This window comes from Balaenoptera physalus, assembly GCF_965194825.1.
Source record: "Balaenoptera physalus genome assembly, chromosome: 8".
NCBI classification, from domain to species: Eukaryota; Metazoa; Chordata; class Mammalia; order Artiodactyla; family Balaenopteridae; genus Balaenoptera; species Balaenoptera physalus.
In genome coordinates, this window is record NC_138887.1 from 9,634,627 (window position 1) to 9,659,404 (window position 24,778).

Sequence of the window (24,778 nt, forward strand, 5' to 3'; positions counted from 1 at the left end):
GTCTCCAGTCAACCCTGCTGTAGGCAAACACATGCAACACCATGCTGACCTCCAGGCCCCATTGCATCAGGTCAGGGAGTGCCCACACTGTTGCCCAGCTGGTGCTGAGGGCCGTCAGGCCATTGGGGAGGGGCTGGCATGCTGGGCTCTCCAGCTGCCAGCCCCACTTTCTTTCCCAGTGGAATATGGGGGCCGGCAATTTGACACATTTAACTCTGAGCCTGCATCCTTCAGAGTCTGGGCATCAGAGCCTCTGTGCAAAAATAGCAGGTAAGGCCCAACCTTTTTATTTTTTAGCTTGATTTTAAAATAGTACTCCATTAATACACATTCATTGCAGAAAAACTTAGGACATACAGATAAGCAAAGAGGAAAATTAAGTCACTCATATTTCCATCATCAAGATAACTACTATTACCATTTTTCTATATTTCCTCCCATGTGTATATTACATATAATATACATATACATGACAAAAAGGGATCATGCTATATATTATAACTGTTTTTCCTCTCTATTAGTCTTCTATTGCTATGTAAAAAACTACCTCGAAATTTAGTGGCTTGAAAAAACATACCTTTATTATCTCACACTGTTTCTGTGGGTCAGGAATCCAGGAGTGGCTCAGCTAGGGTGTTCTGGCTCAGTGTCTCTCCTGAGGTTTTAGTCAAAATGTTGCCTGGGGTGGCATCATCTGAAGGCTCGACGGTGGCTGTTGGATCTGCTCCCAAGGTGGCTCGCTCACCTGCCTGGCAAGTTGAAGATGCCCATTGTCAGGAGGTCTCAGTTTTTCTCAGTGGACCTCCCAATAGAACCTGAATGTCCTCATGATCTGGTGCTGGCTTCCCCCAGAGTAAAGAATCCAATAGAGAGAAAAGCGGAAGCCTCAATGTCTTTGATGGCCTAGCCTCACAAGTCACACTCCGTCATTTCTGCAATAGCTTATTAGTTACATAGGCTAGACCTATTCAGCATGCGTGGAGCCTACCCGGGGGCTTGAATGCAAGACATGGGGCTCATTGGAGGCCCTCTTGGAGGGTAGCCACCACATTCTCTTTAGACAGGATGTCGTGAACATCTTTCCATGCCATTAGAGGCAGATCAATCTTACCATTTTAAATGACTGCATATAAATGTAGCATAATTTATTTAGACAGTTTCCTAAGGTTGGGTGTGAGGATTATGTCCCATTTTTGGATCCTAGAAAGAGTAACCTGGAATATCCATCTCCGAATTTGTCAGATTATTTCCTAGAGATAAATGACAAAGAAAATTAAATCATGCCTGTCAGTCAGCTCCTTGAGCAACCAAGATGAGGGTACCAACTGGGACATGGAGAAAGTTCCCTCTGGTCTTGCTCTCAGATGCCCCACATCTCTCTCTCCCTGTTAAGTTGGGAGCTCACTATCTGCTGAGACATCCTAGCCCATTCTTGTGCAGTTCTGGGTTTTTGGGGGGGAAAGTCTAAGCAGAAACCACGTTCATCCAGCCTCCTCAGGACAACCCTTGAGATATTGAAGACTCTAATTATGTTCTGGGTATCCCTATGGAGCCATTGTCTCTGAGGCCCTCCCTCTCCTGGCCCCTCTTCTCTGGACAGGTCTATCCCTTGCTACAGGGATCCTTGACTCCAGCCCAGTGTTGACCCTCTGGTGTCACTCCCTCGCCTAAAGAGGAAACGGTGAGACAAGGCACACCTCTTGTGGTGGGAGCACAGGAGAGCTGGCATGAGGCATGAGAGTCTGGCTCCGGAGGACTAACTAGTATGGGGAAGTGGGGCTGTTGGACGCCTTCCTTCCTGCCCTCACAGGTGCTGGGGAATGCAAGGAGGCGGCCCCAGGAAAGGGCTCTGGGGAGGGGTGCTTGCTGGTCAAAGTGCAAGCCAGAGAGGACACTGGAAGTCCAGCAAACAAGAAAGGGGCCCACTGATCTGTGCCCAGCCCTGTCCTCTCCCACTTCCCAGAGGACAGAGCTGGAGGATTCTGATCGTCTTCTCAGGTGCCATGTGCCTGGACCAAGAGAAGAGCAGCTGCTTCTTGGCCTGGCTGGTCCAGAAGGCCCCCAACTCCAAACCCAGGGGTGAGCCCTGCCCACCCTGTGCAAACAGAGGCTCAGAGCCAGGGGCTGGTGGGACAGTGACCTGTCACATGTGGGTTTGGTGAAGCCCTTTTGGTTCTATTTTGGGAAGGGGATCAATCATGTCAAGGTCTTCCTCAGGGATGGCCACACTGGCCATTGGCAGGAGAGCCTGGCATTCCGTCAAGCTACCACTCCCCAACCCCACCCACTCCTGAGCTCTTGCTAATTTTAGCAGGGCTTGGCAGCTTCTGGCAGGTCCAGGCAGGACAAGTTCACTCCCAGGCAGGGAACTGGGAGTGGGGAAGGGGAATGGTTCTCAAAGCGAGCTCTGGCCTGGATTTTGCAGACCCAAAACCCAAGGATAACCTTCCCTGCCTTTTGAGGCAGGTTTTGACCATTTACAGTTGAAGACCCCTGATGAAGACAAGCATTTTCTACTTGGTGGGGGCAGATGGCCCTGGGTGGGGGTGGGGCCAGTCATCAAGGTGGTGCCCCACCTCCATCTGCTCCCCCTCACTTCCCCTCCCCTCCCCCACCCCTCCCACTCCCCTCCCCCTCCCCACCTCCTGGCCCCACCCCCATCCCCCACCTACCACCAACCCTCACCCCCACCCTCCAGTCCCGCCTCTGCCCAGCGCCTGAGCCTGGCTCTCAATGACCCAACCGAGGTCTTTCGTGCAACCCCCAACCCTGCCCCGCCCACCCACCCCCACCACCCCCCCGCCCCCACCCCCGCAACCAATCCTGCAGCCTGATTGGCCACACGGCAGGGCTTTGAGGGCTCAGGAGAAGAGCAGCCCAGGAGGTCCCTGCCCTCCGCACCCCTGCTTCACGAGGAGTCTGCCTTGCTCAGGGCCTCGGGCCTGGCCTCCCAGCCACCAGCCTGTCTCTCCCCTCCCAAGTACAGGACAGGCCCCAGGAGAAAATTAGCCAGGGATCCCTGTGGTCCGAGACCAAGCCCAGCCCTTCATTCCTGCGTGGGGCCGGCCCCTCAGCAGCCCCGCCCTGTCTGCCCGGCCCTTTAATGTGCTTTCCTGACCTGAGCAGCATGATGACTGCCCACCCTGGCACATCCAAGGACCGGAGCGTGTATAGAATGGTTCTGCCCCCTCCGCAGAAACTCTGGGCAACGAATCCCCACCCCGGTGGGCTGAAGGCATGGGGCACCACCCCACAACCCTCCCCCCGTGGCTCTTGTCACCCCTCACTCCAGGCCGGCCTCCTCTGCCCTTTTGGCCCTGCCTGACCCGGTGGCGGTAGACAGTATTTCAACAGCCAGCTGCTGAATGCTCTCTGCAGAAGCCCTGGGCGGCCTGCGCAGGCAACTCCCGGGCTAGGCGGCCCTCACCTGCACGGGTGGGCCTCAGACTCCCGGCCTGCAGCCCAGCCCTGCGCCTCCGCAGACAGGAGTGTCTCCCCCTCCCCGCGAACCTACCTTTCGGCCCCTCAGAGAGATGGTGATGGAGGCCACAAGGAGCTGGGCCCAGACAGCTTTGAATCTGGTAAGGGTCACCCCAAAGCCAGGGTGAGTGGTCCCCGGGGCCACGGCTGGGGCAGGTTCTTCCTGTGTGGGTAGGGCAAGTGGTTTGGTGGAGTGGAGGTTAGGGGCAGCTCTGGACCCCTTGGAAGGAGGCACAGAGGTGCGGAGGCTACGAGGCAGCGGGTCCCCCCCATGCCCACTGTCCAGCCTCTCCAGGAGGGGTCTCCAGGGACAGTGTCTTCTAGGGGACTTGCTCCTGGAGCTGACAGTGCTAGGCTGTCCCCTGCGCTCTGGCCTCACTATTCAACTGCTACTTGGCGTCCATCTCCCCTTGGCTAACAGACGCGCCAACGTGCCTGCAGAGACCAGGCGGATTTCCCCAGCCCAACCCACCCCTTCTCAGTCTGCAGAACCTCCCCTCCTAGGACTCAGCCATCAGTATGAGGACAGTTCTTAAGGCCACGGGTCTGGACAAGGCCATGGGCTGTACAGGTTGGAAGCATAGTGGGAGGGGCCCAGCTGGTTGGGCAGGGATGACGGGGGCTGGTGGGGCTCAGCTGGGGACACCTGCCCCATTTATGCCACAGTCAGTGCTTTGGGACCCTGCCCCAAGGGCTCAGGAAAGATGGCAGGACATCCTGTGGGGCTTCTATTTGACAGATGAGGAGACAGGGAAAGGTTTGAGAGGACCTCCCACACCTGCACAGCAGTGGAAGGGCCCCAGAGGGCCAAGGCATGGGGCCCCTGGGCAAACGCTGGGTGCCCCGTGAGCTCCAGAACCCATCCCAGTGTCCTGGAGGGCAGTATGAGCCCTGCGTGGGTCCAGCTGCAGCCATTGGATGGCTGTGTACACACAGTGGGTGACCCTGGGCCAGTTGCCACATACTCCTGGGGAAGTGGGTCCCCAACCCGCCAGCTTCAGACCCTCCTGGAGAATCCCAGGAGAGCCAAGATGGGAGGACCCCAGAGAGCCAGAGGGCACTGGGCAGTCTGGCTCTTCTGCAAAGCCCCGGGCCGGGGCACCAGAAGCTGGAGTCCTGGGGGGCTGTGGCACTGTCAGATGGTGGCAGTGGCCCTGCCTGGAGAGTAAGAGAGTTGCTCCGGGAGGAGACCCCCTCCCACCGTGTTTGGGTGCAGCCGTGAGCCCTGATGCTGTGTCCTGTGACCTCCTGGTGAGCAGGCAGGGGTGCAGCTATGGGGGCAGGGCTGGGGGGACAGGCTCTGTCTGTGCTTTGTTCTTCTGTGACCTGGGGGGACAGATGGCTTCTTGGGGTTCCTCAAGCAGCACCCCGCAGTTCCTAGGATGCTCGGCAAGACCTTTAAGCCAGCTTGCACGGACACCCAGCCTGGGTTCCGGGAAGGGCTGGGCAGCCCAGCGGGGTAGGAAGGGGAGGTGGGCTCAGAGCCAGCGCCTGGGTTCAAAGCCAGCTCTGAGCTGTCTATATCTGTGGCCTTGGAAAGGAAGTGGAGATAATAAAATGCTTGGGTTCCAGGGGGATTAAGCGTAAGGGAGAACTGGGGATGCCCCAAGCGGGGCCTGGTGCATGGTGCCTGCTTCTGGGGATGTTCCCACGGGGTCTGTGAGGCAGACCTCTGCCCCGTGACTTGAACCCCACTGGCGTCCGCCTAGACACACAGCCTGGGGGGTGAGGTCGGAGTGCCTCCTCTCAGGGTTGCAGGCTAACTGTGGTGTCTGCAGGCCCCAATGCACCTGAGAAAGGGGATCGCACCCACCATGGAGGACGCGCCCCACTGCCACGGGGGAGGGTTTCTGGAGGCCTGTGTCAGCCTGTGGCCACCTGGAGTGTTGGACTGCAGCCACGGAACCTTCCAGCACCCTTCCCAAACTGTGCCCACATTGGCCTGGACACAGAGGGTGAAGCCACTGGGTCACGGCCCCTCATGAGTCCAGGCTCATGGCCACTGGTTGGGCTGCCGTGACGGAGAGGGGGGGATGGAGCCCTGCGGGGCCTGAGGGCTGGACCTCTGCAGGATCCGCATCGCTTTGTTAAGAGCCCGTGATGTCTTACAGTTCTGTTTTGGGAGAGATGCTGGGCAGCCTCCTGAGGACTTCTGACAGCGGCCCTTGAGTGCATGGCTTTGGGTGCTGGCCTCACTCTGTGCGCTGGCTGCATGTGGCTGCATCTAGAAGATGAGCGGGTGGTGGCCCCTCCCCCGCGCTGTGTCAAGGATGAAAGGCAGCTTGTGTAGTGCGCTCAGCTCAGAGCCTGGCATATTGGAAGGATTCAGCAAGTGTTAATGTTACTATTCCTCCCTGGCACATTTTACTTGAAAGCGTGTGAAAGAAACAGAGATGAGGCCAGGCTGTAGGCATGGGCCTCTGAGGACAGCCTGGATTGTTTCACAGAGCATGAGGGCCTCTCTGGGGGTATGTCCTGCCAGGACAGCCTTGGGGTGGGCTGCACCCTCACCCCATCTGGGGCTGTAGCTCACCCCAGAGCTACAGAATGGCTTAGCAAACACGGGTGTTTGATTCTGTGTGTCTTGTCGTAGACTTTGTCAGCCCTATCCCTTTGTGACCTTCCCTGGATTTAAATTCTAAGTGTGAGGTCTTGGTAAGAGAATTTGCTCCTAAGTAAGGATCTGTGTGCATTAGGAATGCTTTGGGCTGCAGGAAACTAAAAGCCTGACTGACTGTGGCCTTAAGTGATTAGTATCTATTCCCACAACCAGCACTTGGAGGTGCGTGGGTCCAGGGTTGGCTCAGCACATCAGTGATGTCATCAGGGCTGGGCTCACTCTGTCTCTCTTCTCTGCCATCTATAATATGCTAACAGCCTTTTCTCTTCAGCCTTGTTTCCTCGTGGTTCAGGATAGCTGCTGCAGTGCCGGTCAGCACACCCTTATACAGCTGTGTTCACAAAGTTAGAGGCGCACTGACCTTCCCAGAAGGCCCCCGTCCTGCTAAAATCAGGCTTCCCTTCACCTGACACTGGCCAGAACTGGGCCACATGCCCATCTCTAAACAGCCCAGTCATGGGCTGTCCCCTGGGCCTGGGAAGGGGCTGTCTTCCTTTGATGTGATAGCTCCCCAGGCCCCCACCAAAATGTGTGCTCTAAAAACTGAGGAAGAAGGGGCAAGCAGCTCTGTTGTCTCCTGATTGGAATTCAGAGCATCTCCACCCCCCGAGCTTACATGGAAAACTGCTAGCGAGAGAGTATGAGTTTTTTGAAGAGTGGACCCACGGCTTTTATTCGAGTATCCTCCCTTTCCTTTTTGGTCCAAATATATAGGGAATCGAAGTGGCCTTCTCTCCATGAACACGTGCTATTGTGCAAAGGGGAAAGGGCGGCCACACCAGTGTCCACACGCAGGGTCAGAGCAGGGTCGCTGCTTCCTGGGGACTAGTGGGCATGGGCACGGTGTTTAAGTCCAATATCATGCCACCATGAAGGGATGAGCAAGCGGCCACTCCCCCAGAGGGTGCGGGAGGAGAACCCAACCCAGGCCGTCCATACTCACGGGAATGGCGGTATTGAATCTGAGCTTTGTGTGCCAGCCTCCCTCCCGTCAATGTATAGGGACCTCTCCTCCCTCTGAGGGCCTCAGCGCCTTCCAGGCTATGGACTGCCATGCTTTAGTCCACCAGACACCTCTAACTAACTGGTTTCACCTCTAAGTAGCGTGTCTTGACCATCACTTACGAACATGTGTACACACTGGCCCACTAACTCCCTTAGCATAGATTCCTAGAGGTAGAATGACCGGATCTTTTAGACAGTAACGCCAGCTGCCCATCGCCCTCCAGACGGGCTCTTCCAGCCTGTGTCTCACTCACTCTCTTGGTTAGCGCCTCCCTCCTCCCCTGGCCTGGATCAGGGGTACAAAGGGAGGTGCCACGTCTGCCCTCTGCCCCTCACCCTCCAACACGCCCCAAGCTGCATTTGTTTGGAAACCGGTGTTGGAACTGTGCTGTCTTAATTTTTCAACTGGTTGTAACTGTGGTAGTTTGAAATGATGGGTCATCCTGGACCCAGGGTCAGGGGGCAAAAGGAGACCATCGGTGTGTGGGGGAAACACCCACTCTGTGGTCCCCCTTCCCCGTACTGCACAGCCCCTCCTCCGCCCAACTGTTCCCCATCTCCCTCCCTTTGCAGGTGGAACAGATCCTGGCGGAGTTCCAGCTGCAGGAGGAGGACCTGAAGAAGGTGATGAGGCGGATGCAGGAGGAGATGGACCGAGGCCTGAGGCTGGAGACCCACGAGGAGGCCAGTGTGAAGATGCTGCCCACCTACGTGCGCTCCACCCCGGAAGGCTCAGGTACCGCAGTCCGGGGCGGGGCGGGGATGGGGCTCACATGGGAGCCAGCAGGTCCTCATCCAGAGGCAGCTCTCCCCTGGCCCCAGCAGGGAGAAGTGCCCCAGCCCCTTCCTAACCGCCCTGACTGTCCCCAGCAGCCCCGAGTCAGCTCCCCAACATGCTGTGCCCCAGACACCAGCCAGTTCTCACCCTCTGCTCCGCTGGCCCAGCCCTGGGGCCGTCAGGCTCACTCTGGCCTCGGGACACTGGCTTTGTTCATCTCACAATGAGACACTGGTTTCCCACAGTCATTTGGGGGACTCCCAGCCCAATCCTGAGTCTGGGCCATTTTCCTCGGTCTTCAGGTGGGCCCTGGGCTGGGGGCGACTTCAGCCCAAGGCAGGGGATTCTTGCTGACTTCCCCACTTCACCTTTGACCCTTGCCACAGTTTATCCTGGGGTTCCCCAGATGTCTGGCATCAGGGGCCCCTTGTCCAGCTCTCTGGTCCCCCCACCATGCCTTCCCCTCCTCCTCTCCCAGTCTTGGGGGCTCCTGCCAGGCGGTGCCCATGAGACTGATGTGCTTCTCTCTGTGGCTGCAGAAGTCGGGGACTTCCTCTCCCTGGACCTGGGCGGCACCAACTTCAGGGTGATGCTTGTGAAGGTGGGGGAAGGGGAGGAGGGACAGTGGAGTGTGAAAACCAAGCACCAGATGTACTCCATCCCCGAGGACGCCATGACGGGCACTGCTGAGATGGTGAGCAGCTCGGGCTAGGGCTGGGGGGCCAGGGACCTCGGTCAGGACCACCCAGGATCTCGGAGCTTGGCTAGTCCTGGCGGGAGGGCCCAGCTGTCCACCAGGGGCGGGCGGAGCTGTGGGCCCAGCCTCAGGGGACCCTGCTGCAGGAGGAGGAGGGAGCTGAGAGGCTTAGGTGGACGGCCACTGGGTGTGGCCCCGGAAGGTCGCACCCCTGCCCAGTTTCCCAGAAGGATCTGGAACAAGGCAGGGCAGCCAAGAGAACACGCTGCTCCAACAGGCTCGCAGCCCATCATTCTATCTCCACCCCACGTGTCGCCCTCACCCTCCACCAGCATGGATGCCAAGTGGCATGACTGCAATGATAATATCTGACCACGGGGAGGACTCAGGAAGGACCACAGAAGTAGAATGAGCCCTGGGCGGAGGTGGGGAGCAGCCAGAGCCAATCCCCGCGAGGGGCAGGGTTTCAAGGTAGGAGGCCAGTGGCTGCCTGGTCCTCGCCACACCCCCGCGTGCCGTGGGTCTGGGCGTGGAGCAACGCTGGCGCCCATCAGGGAGCTTAGTCAATCAGCAGGGCACTCTGTAACGCCCAGGTCTGTGGATAGGCCAGTGTGAATGGGGCGGCAGCTGGTCCTCGCAGGGCCAGGGGTGGGGCGGCCAGAACACTTGGAGGCAACAAAGAATACTCTATGGAGTCAGAAATCGTAGTTATCGCCAGGGATGCGCCTCTGTCCAAAGCCTGAGACTGGAGTCCACTGGGTCCAGCTGGGAGGGCCAGGCTAACAGAGCACAGCTGGGCTAGGGACCAACCCCGTCGTCCTGGCGTTGCCCTGTCCCGAGGGCTGCTGCCAGGGGGACTCTGGCATGGGGCGGGGCTCAGGGCCTGAGTCCCGACAAGCAGCGGTGATGAGGAGGTGGGGACTGAGGGTAGGCCCGGAGGCCACGCTTCCCTGGGGCCCTATGGCTCAGCAAGGGCTGAGGAGCACCTTGGCAGGAGGCTCGCCTCTGCAGCTGATGGCCACCTCGGTGTGCATCTTCCAGCTCTTTGACTACATCTCTGAGTGCATCTCCGACTTCCTGGACAAGCATCAGATGAAGCACAAGAAGCTGCCCTTGGGCTTCACCTTCTCCTTTCCTGTGAGGCACGAAGACATCGACAAGGTGGGACCAGGTGTAGAGTGGGTGGGGGGAGGTGGACGGATGGATGGACAGACACCCCAGAGAAAGGCACCCATGAACTCTGCCCTGTGCTGCCTTCAAATGCAGCTCCCATTGTTGGGAAAGAGCCTTGGATTCAAACTGGCTCCATCTCTTACCTCTCGTGAGACTCTGGGAAATGATCGCATTAGCTGATTCTTAGTATTTGCCTCCCACAACCCTATGAGGCGTGCCTATCACCCCCACTACAGGTTAGGAAACTGAGGTGTAGCAACTTGCCCATGGTGGGAAGTGGCAGTGCTGCGGCTCAAACTCAGGCAAACAGGCTCCAACACACCTGTGTGTCATCTCTATGCTGTACTGCTGCCTGTGGCAGAGGTGGCAGTGTGCCGGGGCTGAGGGTCTACCCTGCCTTCCAGCTGGCAAGTTAGCCTGTCACAGTTACACACACACACACGTACATGTAAATTACACACACACACGCCAGTTATACATGCTCACATAGACATGTGTAAATTATACGTATGTATGCACATAAATTATACATGTGAATTGTACACATGTACACATAAATGTACACACTGCACATTTAAATTATACACATGCATGCACTCATGTCGATTATACATTCATATAAACACATAAATTGTACATGCATATTTTTATGCATACATAAATTATACATACATATATATACACAGGCCAGTTATATATTCATATATATCTACACATGCCAGTCATACATACATATATACATGTAAATCATACATATCAAGTATACATACATATAAACGTGTAAATTACACATGCATGTTTACACGTGTCAAGTATACGTGCTTGCATATATGCACATGTCAATCATACATATATTCACAGGTCAACGATACATACACACCTACACACATTGAATATACATACATATGTACATGTGTGTGTAAATGATCCAAACATACGCACAGTTATACATAACACACAGGCCCTCTGGGTCAGAGAGGAAGCCAGGTCAGTACTCCTGGCAGAAGCAGTAGCAGGAGCTGCATCTCACAGTGCTTTTCCAAGCCCCAGTCCCCGCTGGGCACTGAGGGCCAGGTGGGACCTTCGCACGCAGCGGGTGCGCACAGGAGAGGAGCCCCACTCTCATACTGGCTGCACCCCTCTGGACCTCATCGTCACTCTGGGATGGCGACTCTGGGCTTAACTACACAAGCATTCTTAAATCGGCTGGGACCCAGCCCTGCAGAAATATGAGATACTGGTAGAAAATTATCTCCATCACTTCTTGAACTTATATGGCTGCTTTGAGCCTCAGTTTCCTCAGCTTTAAAGTGGGTGCACAGGGACTTCCCTGGTGGTCCAGTGGCTAAGACTCTGCGCTCCCAGTGCAGGGGGCCCGGGTTCAATCCCTGGTCAGGGAACTAGATCCCACGTGCCACAACTAAGAGTTCGCATGCCGCAACGAAGATTCCGCGTGCTGCAACCAAGACCTGGTGCAGCCGGATAAATAAATAAAAATAAATTAATTAATTTAAAAGAAAGGGTAATTATAAAGTGGGTACACATCCCTGTGGTCCGAGTTAGCTCCCGTCCCTTCACGCCTGCCCCCAGCATCCAGCAGCCACCGAGGCCCTCCTCTCCCCCCAGGGCATCCTTCTCAACTGGACCAAGGGCTTCAAGGCCTCAGGAGCAGAAGGGAACAACATCGTGGGGCTCCTGCGAGATGCCATCAAACGGAGAGGGGTGAGTAGCACCTGCACCTGCCCCTGCCCTGGGCCCCCTCCCCCTCACCACCCCCTGCCGGGAAGCCAGGGAGGGCCTTCTGGGCATCCCCCCAGGAAGGGGTCTCTGTCTTCTGCGCCTGGCTGGACTGGCCTGGAGCAGGCTGAGACCCCCCCGCCGCCCAGCCCCATCACCACTGCCTCTGTGCCTCTTGGCAGGACTTTGAGATGGACGTGGTGGCGATGGTGAATGACACTGTGGCCACGATGATCTCCTGCTACTACGAAGACCGCCGGTGTGAGGTTGGCATGATTGTGGGTAAGGATGCGCTCCCTGCCTGACCCAGGGGCCTGGGCCACCACCAAAGATGGGGCCGAGGCTTCCCGTCTTCAGCAGGCTGCACATGGCTTCTGTGCCAGTCATGGACCCCAGAGGTGCTGGAGCCCAGGGTGGTCTTAGGGAGCAGCAGGGGTGTCCCGAAAGACAGTATACCAATGTATATTGGTATTGGGTGTACCAATAAACAGGTGCTGTTTATTGGTAGGAAGCATTTCAACACTCACAAGTCACTGCCTCAGATGGTGTACCAGCTGCACGTCTACCTGGCCCATCAGGATTTAATTAAATCACCTTATCTGGTAAGTTGACCGACCTGGACAGATTTGTCCAAGTGGAAGAGGATAAACCAGAGTGGTGTCATCCCTCCCTGGACAGTCTTACCACACCCCAGGGCAGCCGTCTGCCCTGCCCGAAGTGGAGGCAGGTACCAGGAAAGGAGGCAGCACTGGCCCCAGTGGCCCTTTCCCACCAACCGAGGGCCTTTCCCAGAAGTTCCCAAGGCTTTACAATGAGTGTTTACTGAGGAGTGTTTACTGGACATACAGGCGAGCGGGTATTTCCCTGGACTCTCTGGGCCCTGGTTCCCAGAAAGTCAGCATTAAATTTGTTTACTTCCACGGCCTCTTCAGGGCCAGCCCTGAGGGTTTCTGTGTTCTTAGGACCCATCTCCAATTGCATGAACATGTTCTAAGGGGCGGGCCTGCTCTCTGCCTCTCCTCTAGTTTCTCACATCTCCTCCTTCCATTCTCACCTTTCGGATGGAAAGTTCTTTTTTTTTTTTTTTTTAACATCTTTATTGGAGTATAATTGCTTTACAATGGTGTGTTAGTTTCTGCTTTATAACAAAGTGAATCAGTTATACATATACATATGTTCCCATATCTCTTCCCTCTTGCGTCTCCCTCCTTCCCACCCTCCCTATCCCACCCCTCTAGGTGGTCACAAAGCACCGAGCTGATCTCCCTGTGCTATGCAGCTGCTTCCCACTAGCTATCTATTTTACATTTGGTAGTGTCTATATGTCCATGCCACTCTCTCACTTTGTCACAGCTTACCCTTCCCCCTCCCCATATCCTCAAGTCCGTTCTCTAGTAAGTCTGCACCTTTATTCCTGTCTTGCCCCTAGGTTCTTCATCACCTTTTTTTTTTTTTTCTTAGATTCCATATATATGTGTTAGCATACTGTATTTGTTTTTCTCTTTCTGACTTACTTCACTCTGTATGACAGACTCTAGGTCCATCCACCTCACTACAAACAACTCAATTTCGTTTCTTTTTATGGCTGAGTAATATTCCATTGTATATATGTGCCACATCTTCTTTATCCATTCATCTGTTGATGGACACTTAGGTTGCTTCCATGTCCTGGCTATTGTAAATAGAGCTGCAATGAACATTTTGGTACATGACTCTTTTTGAATTATGGTTTTCTCAGGGTATATGCCCAGTAGTGGGATTGCTGGGTCGTATGGTAGTTCTATTTTTAGTTTTTTAAGGAACCTCCATACTGTTCTCCATAGTGGCTGTATCCATTTACATTCCCACCAACAGTGCAAGAGTGTTCCCTTTTCTCCACACCCTCTCCAGCATTTATTGTTTGTAGATTTTTTGATGATGGCCATTCTGACCGGTGTGAGATGATACCTCATTGTAGTTTTGATTTGCATTTCTCTAATGATTAATGATGTTGAGCATTCTTTCATGTGTTTGTTGGCAATCTGTATATCTTCTTTGGAGAAATGTCTATTTAGGTCTTCTGCCCATTTTTGGATTGGGTTGTTTGTTTTTTTGATATTGAGCTGCATGAGCTGCTTGTAAATTTTAGAGATTAATCCTTTGTCAGTTGCTTCATTTGCAAATATTTTCTCCCATTCTGAGGGTTGTCTTTTGGTCTTGTTTATGGTTTCCTTTGCTGTGCAAAAGCTTTTAAGTTTCATTAGGTCTCATTTGTTTATTTTTGTTTTTATTTCCATTTCTCTAGGAGGTGGGTCAAAAGGATCTTGCTGTGATTTATGTCATAGAGTGTTCTGCCTATGTTTTCCTCTAAGAGTTTGATAGGAAAGTTCTTTAAGTCCACACCTAAACAGGAGCTCCAGGGGCCCTGGCAGTGCTCCCCTGGCTCTCTCCGGTTCCCCAAGACACCACCACCTGGGCTCTACAGCCGCTTGCCTCGGGCTCGCCCCATCTGGAGCAGAGATGGCAGAGTGGCACGTGGTCGCATCTGCCCTGATGTGCTTAGAAACATGTTTATGATAATTACCAAGAGCTAAACATTGGGAGAAACCACATCAAAGTCTGGATTTCTTTGTTTTTTCCCCACAAAAACTTGGAAGGCCTGGCATCACTGGGCCCGAATTCCAGGCAGCTCCACTGCTGGTGTGAGGTTGGCATGACTGAGTTGCTGTCCCTGATGGCTTGAGGGGTGTGCAGTCACGTTCAGATTGAAGCTCTGCTGTCACCATTTTGAAACTCTCAGTTTATGAACAAAGGACCCCATGTTTTCACTTTGCATGGGACCCTACAAATTACAAATTCCTTAGCCAGGCCCGCCTGCAGTGGCCCGTGTGCTGCTCCCAAGGGCCCACACTGTGACGTACTCACCTCTGGGTGCCCGCCTCCTCCCCACAACAGATCCTGGGACAGAGAAGCTCAAACACATGCTTAGAAAGTGCCAGAACACAAGGGTGGCGCATAGACAAGACAAAATCATAACATCCCATACCCATCTCGAATTGGCAAAGCACTCTGACACATGTTCTTTCCCTCACTTCTCTCAACTACCCAGGTAATAGGAGGAGTAGGTGTTACCAACCCCTCTTGGGGAAGAGGAACTGCCCAGGGAGTTGGGCTTATCTACCTGAGGTCACACAGCAAACCCAGGTCTTCCAGCTCTTGGGAGAGCTGGTTTCCTTTGCTCCAGGGGATGTAGGGAGTGCTGGGGGTGGAGGGCTCAAGGAAGCTGGGAAGACAGGGCCACAAGGGGCTTCCTGCCGGGGGGATGCACCCAGCCGAATCTTCATTGCGGCCTGCATGACACCCATGCCTCCAGGGGACATCCCAGGAAGCGCAGCGCCAGGTGGGGCCTGACGCTGCGGCCTCTCGCAGGCACGGGCTGCAACGCCTGCTACATGGAGGAGATGCAGAACGTGGAGCTGGTGGAAGGGGACGAGGGCCGCATGTGTGTCAACACCGAGTGGGGTGCCTTCGGGGACTCGGGCGAGCTGGACGAGTTCCTGCTGGAGTACGACCGTGTGGTGGACGAGAACTCCCTGAACCCCGGCCAGCAGCTGTAAGGACCGCCCCTCCCCCTCCCCCCACGCCGGCCCCGCCCCGCTCTGGCGGCAGATGGGGCCTGCCCGCAGATAATGGGCTTGTTTTTAAACAGCTCTGGGGAAAAGCAAACTGACAATCCCTTCGTAAGCTGGCTCTTCTCTTCCTTCAGCTCGTACGCGTGTGCCCCTCTGTGAACCGGGAACAGTGAGAGATGCCAAGGATTAGTCTTTAAAAAGAGGGTCTATGGGGACTTACCTTGCGGCCCAGTGGTTAAGACTCCGCGCTTCTACTGCAGGGGGCGTGGGTTCCATCCCTGGTCGGATCCCACATGCCGCGCAGCGTGGCCAAACTAAGATTACAAAAAAAAAAAAAAAAGAGGGTCTGTGGATAGATGAGCGGGAACCTCCTCGCTTCCGACAGGTGACCCCTGGCACAGGAAGGCTCTGAGACGCCCCCCAGCAACGTTAACTGGGTTTAGCCCAGAGTTCCCCAAAGTACAGCTCTGAACACGTTCACAGAATGAATCATAGTATTTGGGGGGATGCTGCGGGTTCGCGGACAGCTGGAGAGCCAGAGCTTGTCCTGAGTCAGGGCTCTCCTTTATCAGCCGCCTTCTGCGGCGCACCAGGCACGTGCTAATTCTTTCATGAGCTTCCTCTCGGGCTCTCATAAGCCTCTACTAGGTCGGTAGTATTCAATGTACTACAAGATGAAAATACGGAGGTTTACAGACTCTAGCGCCACCGGGCCAACTCCGTGGATTCCAGGAGCGCAGGGACCTAGGAGCCCTAGCCAGTGAGCAGAGGCCCGCCCCAGGCTGGTCACTAGCCGCTCTAAGCCTGAGCTTCCCCAACTGACACTGGGTGATGAGAACAGCACTCGTCCCACAGCTGTGGGAAAACCCAAGTGGGCTCAGCGCAGGGTCCTTCCTGAGGATGGTCTCAGAGGGACTGAACCGAGGCCCCACAGTAGAGCGTTCTCCCAAGGCCCCAAAGCTCCTGTTGATAAATGCGGGAACGGGCATGAACCCGGTTTTGCCAAGGCGGGGGGTGGTCACAGCGTCCCACATGGCCTCCTCGTGGCCGTGACTGGGGGGGGGGGGGTGGCTGGCCTCTGCCTGCTCGTGGAGACCTCCCTGCTGGGGATGACCCGGCTGCTCTCTGTCCAGGTACGAGAAGCTCATCGGAGGCAAGTACATGGGCGAGCTGGTCCGGCTCGTGCTGCTGAAGCTTGTGGACGAGAACCTGCTCTTCCACGGGGAGGCCTCGGAGAAGCTACGCACGCGCGGCGCCTTCGAGACACGCTTCGTGTCGCAGGTGGAGAGGTGCGCGGGGGCGAGGGGTGGGGTACAGTTGTGGCGTGCGCGGGGAGGGGTCCTGGACCCGGACCCACGGGGCGTGGGGGCGAGGCCCGGGCGGGGCTCAGAGGGCAGGGGCGAGACCCTGGTGAGGTCAGGGGACCGGACTCAGGGGGCAGGAGCCCAGGACCGGATAAGATTCTGGGGTGGGGCAACGGCGGCGGGAGTAGCCTTCAGCCCCCAGGGGAACCCGCCGTCGGGCAGCTGACGGAGACCAGGCGTCCTCTCTGTGCTTCCCCACCCGCTGTGGACCTCGTCTCACTTCATCCACACAACAGCCCCGAGGCACGGCAGTGTCACCCACGTTAGGGCGGAAACCCTGGGTTTAGAGAGAGGAGTAATGACCAGATTACTGCTGGTCCCTGGCGGAGCCAGACCCGCTCCGCTCGGAAGCCCGAGCCCCAAAAGCACTTTGCGTGGGAGAGGTGGGCAGGGGGAGGAGAAGAGGCCGCCGCTGTGGGGATCGGGCTGGTCTGGGACCAAGCGACCCTCCCGCGACGCCCTCCTGTCCCCGCCCCGCAGTGACTCGGGCGACCGCAAGCAGATCTACAACATCCTGAGCACGCTGGGGCTGAGGCCGTCGGCCACCGACTGCGACATCGTGCGCCGCGCATGCGAGAGCGTGTCCACCCGCGCCGCGCGCATGTGCTCCGCGGGGCTGGCGGGCGTCATCAACCGCATGCGCGAGAGCCGCAGCGAGGACGTGATGCGCATCACCGTGGGCGTGGACGGCTCAGTGTACAAGCTGCACCCCAGGTGGGCCCGCTCGGCCGTCTGCACCTCCCCACCGGGTCCAGCCTCCCTCTTGTGAGTTCGCCTCCTAAGGGCAGAGCCCGGGCATCGGTCTCCATCTATGATATGCAGGCCGAAACGGATGCTCTCCGAGGTCCCAAGGATTCTTAATCTCCTCGCTCCCCCTAAGCCCACAGACTCAGGGGAAGGTTCCCCTTGGCTTACCCCCTGCCCTGCCTTCAGCGCGTTAACTAACCGCAGTCCCGCTTGCCCCCTGCTCAGCTTCAAGGAGCGGTTCCACGCCAGCGTGCGCAGGCTGACGCCCAGCTGTGAAATCACCTTCATCGAGTCGGAGGAGGGCAGCGGCCGGGGTGCCGCCTTGATCTCCGCGGTGGCCTGTAAGAAGGCCTGCATGCTGGGCCAGTGAGAATAAAGGCTGCAAGGCAAGGAGGAGACTGTGGCCGCTACTAGACCTGGGCTCCAGGGGACACACTCCCTACAGGTCCCCCCAACCTGGTCCAGTCAAGAGGCTTCTCCTTGTAAGGACCTTGGATGCCTCCCGTCCCCGCTGTCACCCCAGGAGATGGGGAGAGCTTCTCTGGGGATGCGGTGAGGCCCTGGGCAGGCCTCTTCTCTCAGGGTCAGTTGGTAGGATAGCCCCAGGGCCCTGACTGGGTTGGGGGCTGAGATGAACAGGAATGGAGAACCCCCAAAGTACCTCGCCTTTCTTGCTGCAATCAAGGGCCCAGAAGGGAGTTATTAACTCAGGATTTTGTTGCATTTCTGCACTGCTTGCCTCTTGGAGCTTTCAGCCTGGCTCAGCCCTGGCTCTGGGAAGGGGGTGCCCTCTGGACCCTACTATGGCCTGGTTTCCCTGGGAACCCAACCCACCTGGGGAGGCAGCCCTCATGACCTGGCCAGACCTAGACCTGGGTTCCATAGGGGGCCCCGGGGAGCTGCTGATCACCCAGGCCTGGGAAATGGAAGGGACCAGCTCCATGTTGGAGGCTGTGGGTACCCCGAGGCCTGGAGATGGCAGCCTTTTCCCTCCCATCCTGCCATCCCTGAGTGGTTTCTGGTTCTGGGATGGACCCTCACAGGAAGTGCAAGAGACAGAGTCCCCAAAGCCCCTGCCCAGAGGGGCCCGGGAAGAGGAGGAGTCCCCCTACCCACAGACGGGCCTGGGAGCATCTCCGGGATCGAGTCCTCGGCTCCCACGGCGCTGGGCACTCAGAAACCCCAGCAGCACTCAGCACACCCCCAAGGGACAACCCAGGCCTCTTTCTTCTCACCAGACCTCCATGTACCACACCAACCTCTCCATGCCCAACCTGGGACTGTGTGGGTTTTTTTAATTAAAAGTTTTAAAAGTTTAGAACATGACCTTGTCCACCGTTCTTTGATCTCTGTGTATAAGACTGTGGGACAATAAACATATAGACGTGCTCACATGTACACAGACACTCTGCAGGCCTAGGCGTGTTTTGGAATTTTCCATCCTCTCCACAGAGCTATGCCGGGGAGTGTGAAGAGTGACAGACCAGGCCTTAGGAACAGGAATGGGGTGGCGTGGCGGGGTGTGGTCAGAGGTCCTGGACTTGCCCAGGCCTCTGCCCACCAGCCTGTGGGATGCGGGGTGTGGTTCTGAGGTCTCCAAGAGCTCCAAGGCAGTGTCTGGGAAGGAGTGGGGTTGCTCTGGGAAGGGGGATGGCTGGTTCTTGGGACTGGTCCTGCTGCAGGTCGGTCTCAACAGGAGATCCCTTGGAGCCACTTGGGTTGTGACAGTGACTGCAGTGGGAGGCCAGGATTACAAGAAGTCACATGATTTCTGTGGTCCTTCCAATTTGGTCCTGAATGAAATGCCTATTTCAGGTTAGCCAAGCCTAAGGCCTAAGACCAGTTACTTATGAACACGTATTTGTAAGATTTTAACATACACGCACTTTTTTTTCAGGTTTTTGGATGTTATCATCTTTTTTTAATTTAATTTTTATTTTATATTGGACGATAGTTGATTTACAATGTTGTGTTAGTTTCAGGTGTACAGCAAAGTGATTCAGTTATACATATATATATATCCATTCTTTTTCAGATTCTTTTCCCATATAGGTTATTACAGAGTATTGAGTAGAGTTCCTTGTGCCATACAGTAGGTCCTTGTTGATTATCTATTTTGTATATAGTAGTGTGTATTCCACTCACTTTTCAATGAGAGAAACTATCCAGCAAATCTGCAATAACTGTGTTGTTTTTTTCAGAACTTAACCCAAAGTTGTGATTTTGAGTTGTCACATCCTCCTTGAGATGCTCTCTCGTTTTCTGGTATGCCTCATGTGGAATTACTTCTGATCTCTTTAGTTCTCTCGAGTCTAAATTATGCATCAGAAGTTTGTGTGAGCATCTGATGACTTCATTATCAGTAGTAATGTACTCGTGTTCCACCATTCAGCTACAGTGTTTGATCTCATTTTACCATAAATTATTTCCTAGTTGTCCTTCATGTTATGGTTCAGGGCATTGTATTGTTTTTTTTTACAATTCTCTATGGAGGTAGCTTGTATAGCCTATGAATTTCGTTTCAGGAGAGTAAAAGGGGTGTTATAAAATACTTACTTGCTATACAAAAGGGACGTTGGGGCTGTTGGATGAGAACCCTGCCCTCCCAGCTGGCCTCCCTGCATTCCTCACCCTGGTGGGCCATCTCCTGTTCCGGGTTCAGGGAGCCCCTGTCTGCCCCGGGCCCGCAAGGAGCCTCGAGGCTGCTGCGCTGGCACAGCGGACGGAGCCCGGGCCCCTCACTCTGCGGTTGAACCCCGCAAGAAGGGCTCGTGACCCACTTTCATGGGGATCCCAGGGGATGCTTGGGGTCCAGGCAGTGCTTCGTGCTCCAAAAGCATCACATGGAGGCTCTGTTTGGGGTCACAGCCAGCTCAGGGCTGCCTTCTGCCCCTCGGTCAGAGGGGCCAGAGGCCAGGGCCAAGCATCTTCACCAAAACCTCTGGGAATCCCCAGGGGTCTCAGGCCAGAGACCATCCTCAGAACCACCAACTGCCCTCCCAAGCCCAGTGGGGGCCCCGGGCCAGCCCCCCGCACCGCTGCTGTCCTCTTGGCCTGAGCGGGTTCTGGGCTGGAACTGCAGGAAGGACGGTCAGGTGGGGGTTACAGGGGCCCCCTCGTTCAGCATGAGAGTGGTGAGAGTTGCGACTCTGCTCTCAGGAGGCGTTTCACCCGCTGCTGTCAGGGTGGGTAGACACCCGGATGTCACAGGTTGGGGGGGCCTGAAGGTCGCCAGGAACGTGGCTGGAATCTGCTCGGGGGCCCTGTCCTCCCCCAGCCCAGGCAGAGGCTGCCAAGTTTGGGCCTATCCTCTCCTCCTGTCCTTATTTGGTGCGCTCCAGGTGATAAGGCTGAGACATAAAGGGGGCTGTGGGCCCCTCGCAGCAACTAGGCTGCTGCAGAGAGAGACGATGGTGAGTGCCAGGTGGGGGGGGCTGAAGGCCAGCGGCCCCCCAGGTGCTGTCCTTTGGGCTGGGGGAGCGGAGCCAGTGACTTCTGTGCCTGTGTTGGGCCCGGAGAGACGGTCTCCAGGGCCAGGAAGAGGACCCTGACCCGGGCTCTCCTGGGAACGCTCTGGGGAGGTCCGTGGCAGGGAGTCCTTGGGGAGCTGGGGAGAGGACCCCTCCGCACCCACTGTGTTGCAGGCCAGCAGGAAGGCGGGGACCCGGGGCAAGGCTGCGGCCACCAAGCAGGCCCAGCGAGGCTCTTCCAACGTCTTTTCCATGTTTGAGCAAGCCCAGATCCAGGAGTTCAAGGAAGTGAGTGCCCTACCCCCAACAGCCTGGGACCCGTCTGGACACTCTGCCCCCAGTACACCCCTCTTCTCTGTAGGTCAGTGGTCCTGGCCCCTGTCCTTGCTCCTCCCACCACCCAGGATGCCCCCACCTCCCGCCTCCCCTGGGTGGGGACTGTTCCCACCTGGAGACTGTGGCCCGCACCTCACAGGCCTTCAGCTGCATCGACCAGAATCGTGACGGCATCATCTGCAAGTCGGACCTTCGAGAGACCTACTCCCAGCTGGGTGAGGGCGCCCACCTCCCACCCGGCCCTGCCCTGCTCGCACCAGGGTCCCGGCTCAGAGCTGCTGGGCTGGGGGGAGCCCGCTGAGAGGGGATGGGCAGGCTCTCAACAGGCAGTGCCCGGCCTGTATTCTTCTCACCCTCCCCCCTCCTCTCACACCCCTCCCCCATCACACCCCCTCCCCCATCACACTTTCCTTCCGCTTCACCTCCCCCACCCAGAGCTGCCTCTCACTCTCTACCCTGGGAAGGAGGGAGGGGCAGCCCAGGCCCTACTCAGGGACACTCAAGGTCCCTGTGTCCATTTCACGTCCCGCCCCACCAGGGAAGGTGAATGTTCCAGAAGAGGAGCTAGATGCCATGCTGCAGGAAGGGAAGGGGCCCATCAACTTCACTGTCTTCCTCACACTATTTGGAGAGAAGCTCAACGGTGAGCCTGGGGCAGCTCTGGATCGCCCTGGCCAGGCAGCGAGCTTGAACCCCACCTGGACCCTGCCTGGACCTGGCCTGAATCCCACCCAGACCCCTCCCATGCCGTACCTGGCCCTGCCCACCCAGAGGCTGTAGGGCCCACCTCTGCATTCCAGACCCGTGAGCACTGATCAGCCCGAGTCTCGGGGTTGGGAAATACGCCCTCAGCTCCCAGTCCTGGTCTCCCTGCCAGGCTCACCCACCTCAGAAGGACAGCCGGTCCTGGCGCCTCTGAGCCCCGAGGGGCACTTCCTGTCGGAACAGCCTCTCGCTTCTCTGGGACTGGAGGACTCCCCCTGCACCCTGGGTTCCTCCCGGGTGGGACCGGGACGATGGCCGTGTGGCTGCTTAGCTGGCCCCCTCGGCCTCCCAGGGACAGACCCCGAGGAAGCCATCCTGAGCGCCTTCCGCCTGTTTGATCCCAGCGGCAAGGGCGTGGTGAACAGGGACGAGTAAGTGGGAGCAGCGGGGCGAGTGCCGGGGGGCACCGTGTTGGACGGAAGCAGGGAGGGCGGAGGGTCCCCTTGTGAGGGTGGCCACCTGTACCTTGGGGACCTCTCTGCTCTTGGGGGGGGGTGGCCACCTGGGCCAGGGGAGCCTCCATTTTCCCCTCCCGGATCGGCCGCCCCTGCCAGGCCCTCCCCACTGCTCCTCACCTCCTCCAGGTTCAAGCAGCTTCTCCTGACCCAGGCAGACAAGTTCTCTCTGGCCGAGGTGAAGACTCCGGCTCCTTCAACACCCCTCCAGGCCCCTTCGCAGGGCCCCCACCCCGCAGGGCCCTGGGGAGGTCTCGGTGACCCACTGCCCTCATGGGCTTAGAGCCCAGCTTTCCGGAGGAGGTGCCGTCTCTCTTGGGATCGGGAGGGTGAAGGACATGGAATCAGAAAGGGAGGAGGGTGCAGCCTGGGCGAGCTGTGTGTGCAGAGGCCTAGGCGTGGGAGTGCGGTGCACCTCAGGATCTGGAAGAGGTTTCCTACACTGGGAAGGGGGAGGGGGAGGGGAGGGGGGCTGGGCCCGTGGCCAGGGTGGGCCCTGTGACCCACGGCACCCTTCGCTCCTGCCCCAACCTCTGGCTGCAAAGGCTAAGGGGCAGCGTACAGCCCCAGGGGCGGGGCGAAGGGTCACAGGCCTCCCTCGGGTCACAGGCACCGGCCCCCAGGACGCCCTGGCTGGGCGGCGTCTGACCAGTGCCTTCCCAGGTGGAGCAGATGTTCGCCCTGACGCCTATGGACCTGGCCGGGAACATCGACTACAAGTCCCTGTGCTACATCATCACCCATGGGGACGAGAAGGAGGAGTGAGCCCGAGGCGCCAGCGGCTGGGACTCAGGGCCGGCCTGTGGGGACACCTCAATAAACGCTATTTCTGAATTAGACCCGCAGTGGTGGCCTGTCTCTGACAGATGGGGTGGGGCGCCACGGGGACCGCCGTAAGAACCAGCCCGGCCCTCACCGGCCCCCTCCGTTCACCCCACACCGTCCCGTGACATATGAACCGTGATGTGCCCGGCTTACAGATGAGGACGCTGAGGCCTGCAAGGGTGCCCAGGGCCACTCCTCTAGGAGAGGAAACCCAGAGCTTTATGCCCATCTCCACCAGGCCCGGATCGAGCCATGCGATGGGCCTCTGCCCAGCAAACATCTGCCAATGGCCCAGGGACTCTGCCCTCCTGGGACCCCATCTCTGCACACGGACTCAGGTGGGCCTCTCTGCACGCGCCTGTGATGTGCTGGGCCCTGTGTGAAAGGCATTGAGGGACCCATTTGAAAACACAGCAGGTGAGGTGCCTTGTCGCCAAAGGAGGGGCTGGAGTACACGCAGACTTCCAAAGGAAATACTCCGGAATTGGCCTCATGCCTCGGGGGGGGTGAAAGGACCAGGCTGCCAGAGAGAGGGAGAGGGTGTCTCTGGAGGGTATTGTCAGTGTCGCATTCCCCACCTCACCTACAGAAACCAGGAGCTGGGGGGCACCCAGCCTCATCCGGGGAATGGGAGGGGGAGCAGGGCAACCTCCAGAGCACCCACGGCAGGGAGGGGGAGGGAAGAGGCAGTGGGGAGAGCGAGCTTGAACCTGGGCAAGACCCAGAACACAGGAAATCCTTCTCTGGACAGGAACCGCGAACGCTGAGTAAGAGCTCTCTGCCTCCCCTCCTCCCCTCCCTCCAGGCCCTGCTGCAATCCCCCAGCTGGGGAGGTGGGAGGAGGTGAGGGAGAAAGGAGGAACTGACCACATTCCCTCCAGAAGGCAAGCAAGAGGAAAGGCATTTCACCCGAGAGGTGTTCAGTTTTGATGTTTACCTGGGACTTGGCAATTTTAATTACTACATTGAGCTTTGAGATTTAAAGTTGTCATGGCGCTTTCTATTACTTATTCGTGATCACAAACGTCATGGCACTGCCTGAGTTTTCATCCAGAGAGCAGGCAGCCTCCCCGACTCTGCCCCCTACCCCCCGCAGCATGCTTGCCGGGAAGATGGGTGAACAAGATCAAGCAGGTGTTGGGAATTCCCTGGCGGTCCAGTGTTTAGGACTTGGTGCTTTCACTGCTGGGGCCCGGGTTCAATCCTGGTCAGGGAACTAAGATCCTGCAAGCCTCACAGCACACCCACACACACTAACACAAAACAAAAACAAAGGTCAAGCATCAAGCAGGTGTTATGATTCTAGCTCATGAGTTCTGCTTGTTCAACAAACTGATTTCAAGAAGTAAGGGATGGGGCTTCTCTGGGGGCACAGTGGTTAAGAATCCACCTGCCAATGCAGGGGACACGGGTTCGAGCCCTGGTCCAGGAAGATCCCACATGCCACGGAGCAAGTAAGCCCATGCACCACAACTACTGAGCCTGAGCGCCACAGCTACTGAAGCCTGCACACCTAGAGCCCATGTTCCACAACAAGAGAGGCCACCACAATGAGAAGCCCGCACACCGCAAGGAAGAGTAGCCCCTGCTCGCCGCAACTCGAGAAAGCCCGCGCGCAGCAACAAAGACCCAATGCAGCCAAAAATAAATAATTAAAATAAAATAAACCATGATAACTGTAGAAAAATGACTGATAAAAAGCTCCAAATATTAAA

At 56.9% G+C, this 24,778-nt stretch overlaps 2 protein-coding genes across 6 annotated transcripts in view; both read left to right on the plus strand.

The window, feature by feature from the left end:
• GCK (glucokinase) overlaps positions 1-18,533 on the plus strand; it is a 55,762-nt gene extending 37,229 nt beyond the window's left edge. For 2 of the 3 annotated variants that reach the window (XM_082472575.1, XM_082472577.1), the window contains 9 exons: positions 7,679-7,841; positions 8,423-8,577; positions 9,622-9,741; positions 11,380-11,475; positions 11,673-11,772; positions 14,899-15,082; positions 16,235-16,390; positions 16,946-17,230; positions 17,438-18,533. In XM_082472575.1, coding sequence (XP_082328701.1) covers positions 7,679-7,841; positions 8,423-8,577; positions 9,622-9,741; positions 11,380-11,475; positions 11,673-11,772; positions 14,899-15,082; positions 16,235-16,390; positions 16,946-17,230; positions 17,438-17,582 — 1,404 coding nt within the window. In that variant the 3' untranslated portion in view covers positions 17,583-18,533. The remainder of the gene's footprint in view (positions 1-7,678; positions 7,842-8,422; positions 8,578-9,621; positions 9,742-11,379; positions 11,476-11,672; positions 11,773-14,898; positions 15,083-16,234; positions 16,391-16,945; positions 17,231-17,437) is intronic. The other variant, XM_082472576.1, reaches the window with a different exon arrangement.
• Positions 18,534-18,630: 97 nt separating this feature from the next.
• Positions 18,631-23,075, plus strand: MYL7 (myosin light chain 7). 3 transcript variants are annotated; one of them, XM_082472579.1, is made up of 7 exons: positions 18,631-20,625; positions 20,857-20,970; positions 21,158-21,233; positions 21,557-21,661; positions 22,076-22,154; positions 22,368-22,416; positions 22,902-23,075. In XM_082472579.1, exons 1-7 carry the CDS (start codon positions 20,056-20,058, stop codon positions 23,001-23,003), a joined length of 1,095 nt encoding a protein of 364 aa, XP_082328705.1. In that variant the 5' UTR covers positions 18,631-20,055; the 3' UTR covers positions 23,004-23,075. The 3 variants fall into 3 exon arrangements, with proteins under 3 accessions (XP_082328705.1, XP_082328706.1, XP_082328704.1); XM_082472580.1 differs by lacking the exon at positions 22,368-22,416; XM_082472578.1 differs by having other exon boundaries at positions 22,368-22,911.
• Positions 23,076-24,778: the final 1,703 nt, after the last annotated feature.

Coding starts and splice junctions, on each gene's coding strand:
- MYL7 (XM_082472578.1), top strand. CDS start 20,056: ATGGAGGCTCTGTTTGGGGTCACAGCCAGCTCAGGGCTGCCTTCTGCC. Junction 20,626..20,856: donor TGCTGCAGAGAGAGACGATG/GTGAGTGCCAGG, acceptor ACTGTGTTGCAG/GCCAGCAGGAAGGCGGGGAC. Junction 22,155..22,367: donor GGCGTGGTGAACAGGGACGA/GTAAGTGGGAGC, acceptor CACCTCCTCCAG/GTTCAAGCAGCTTCTCCTGA.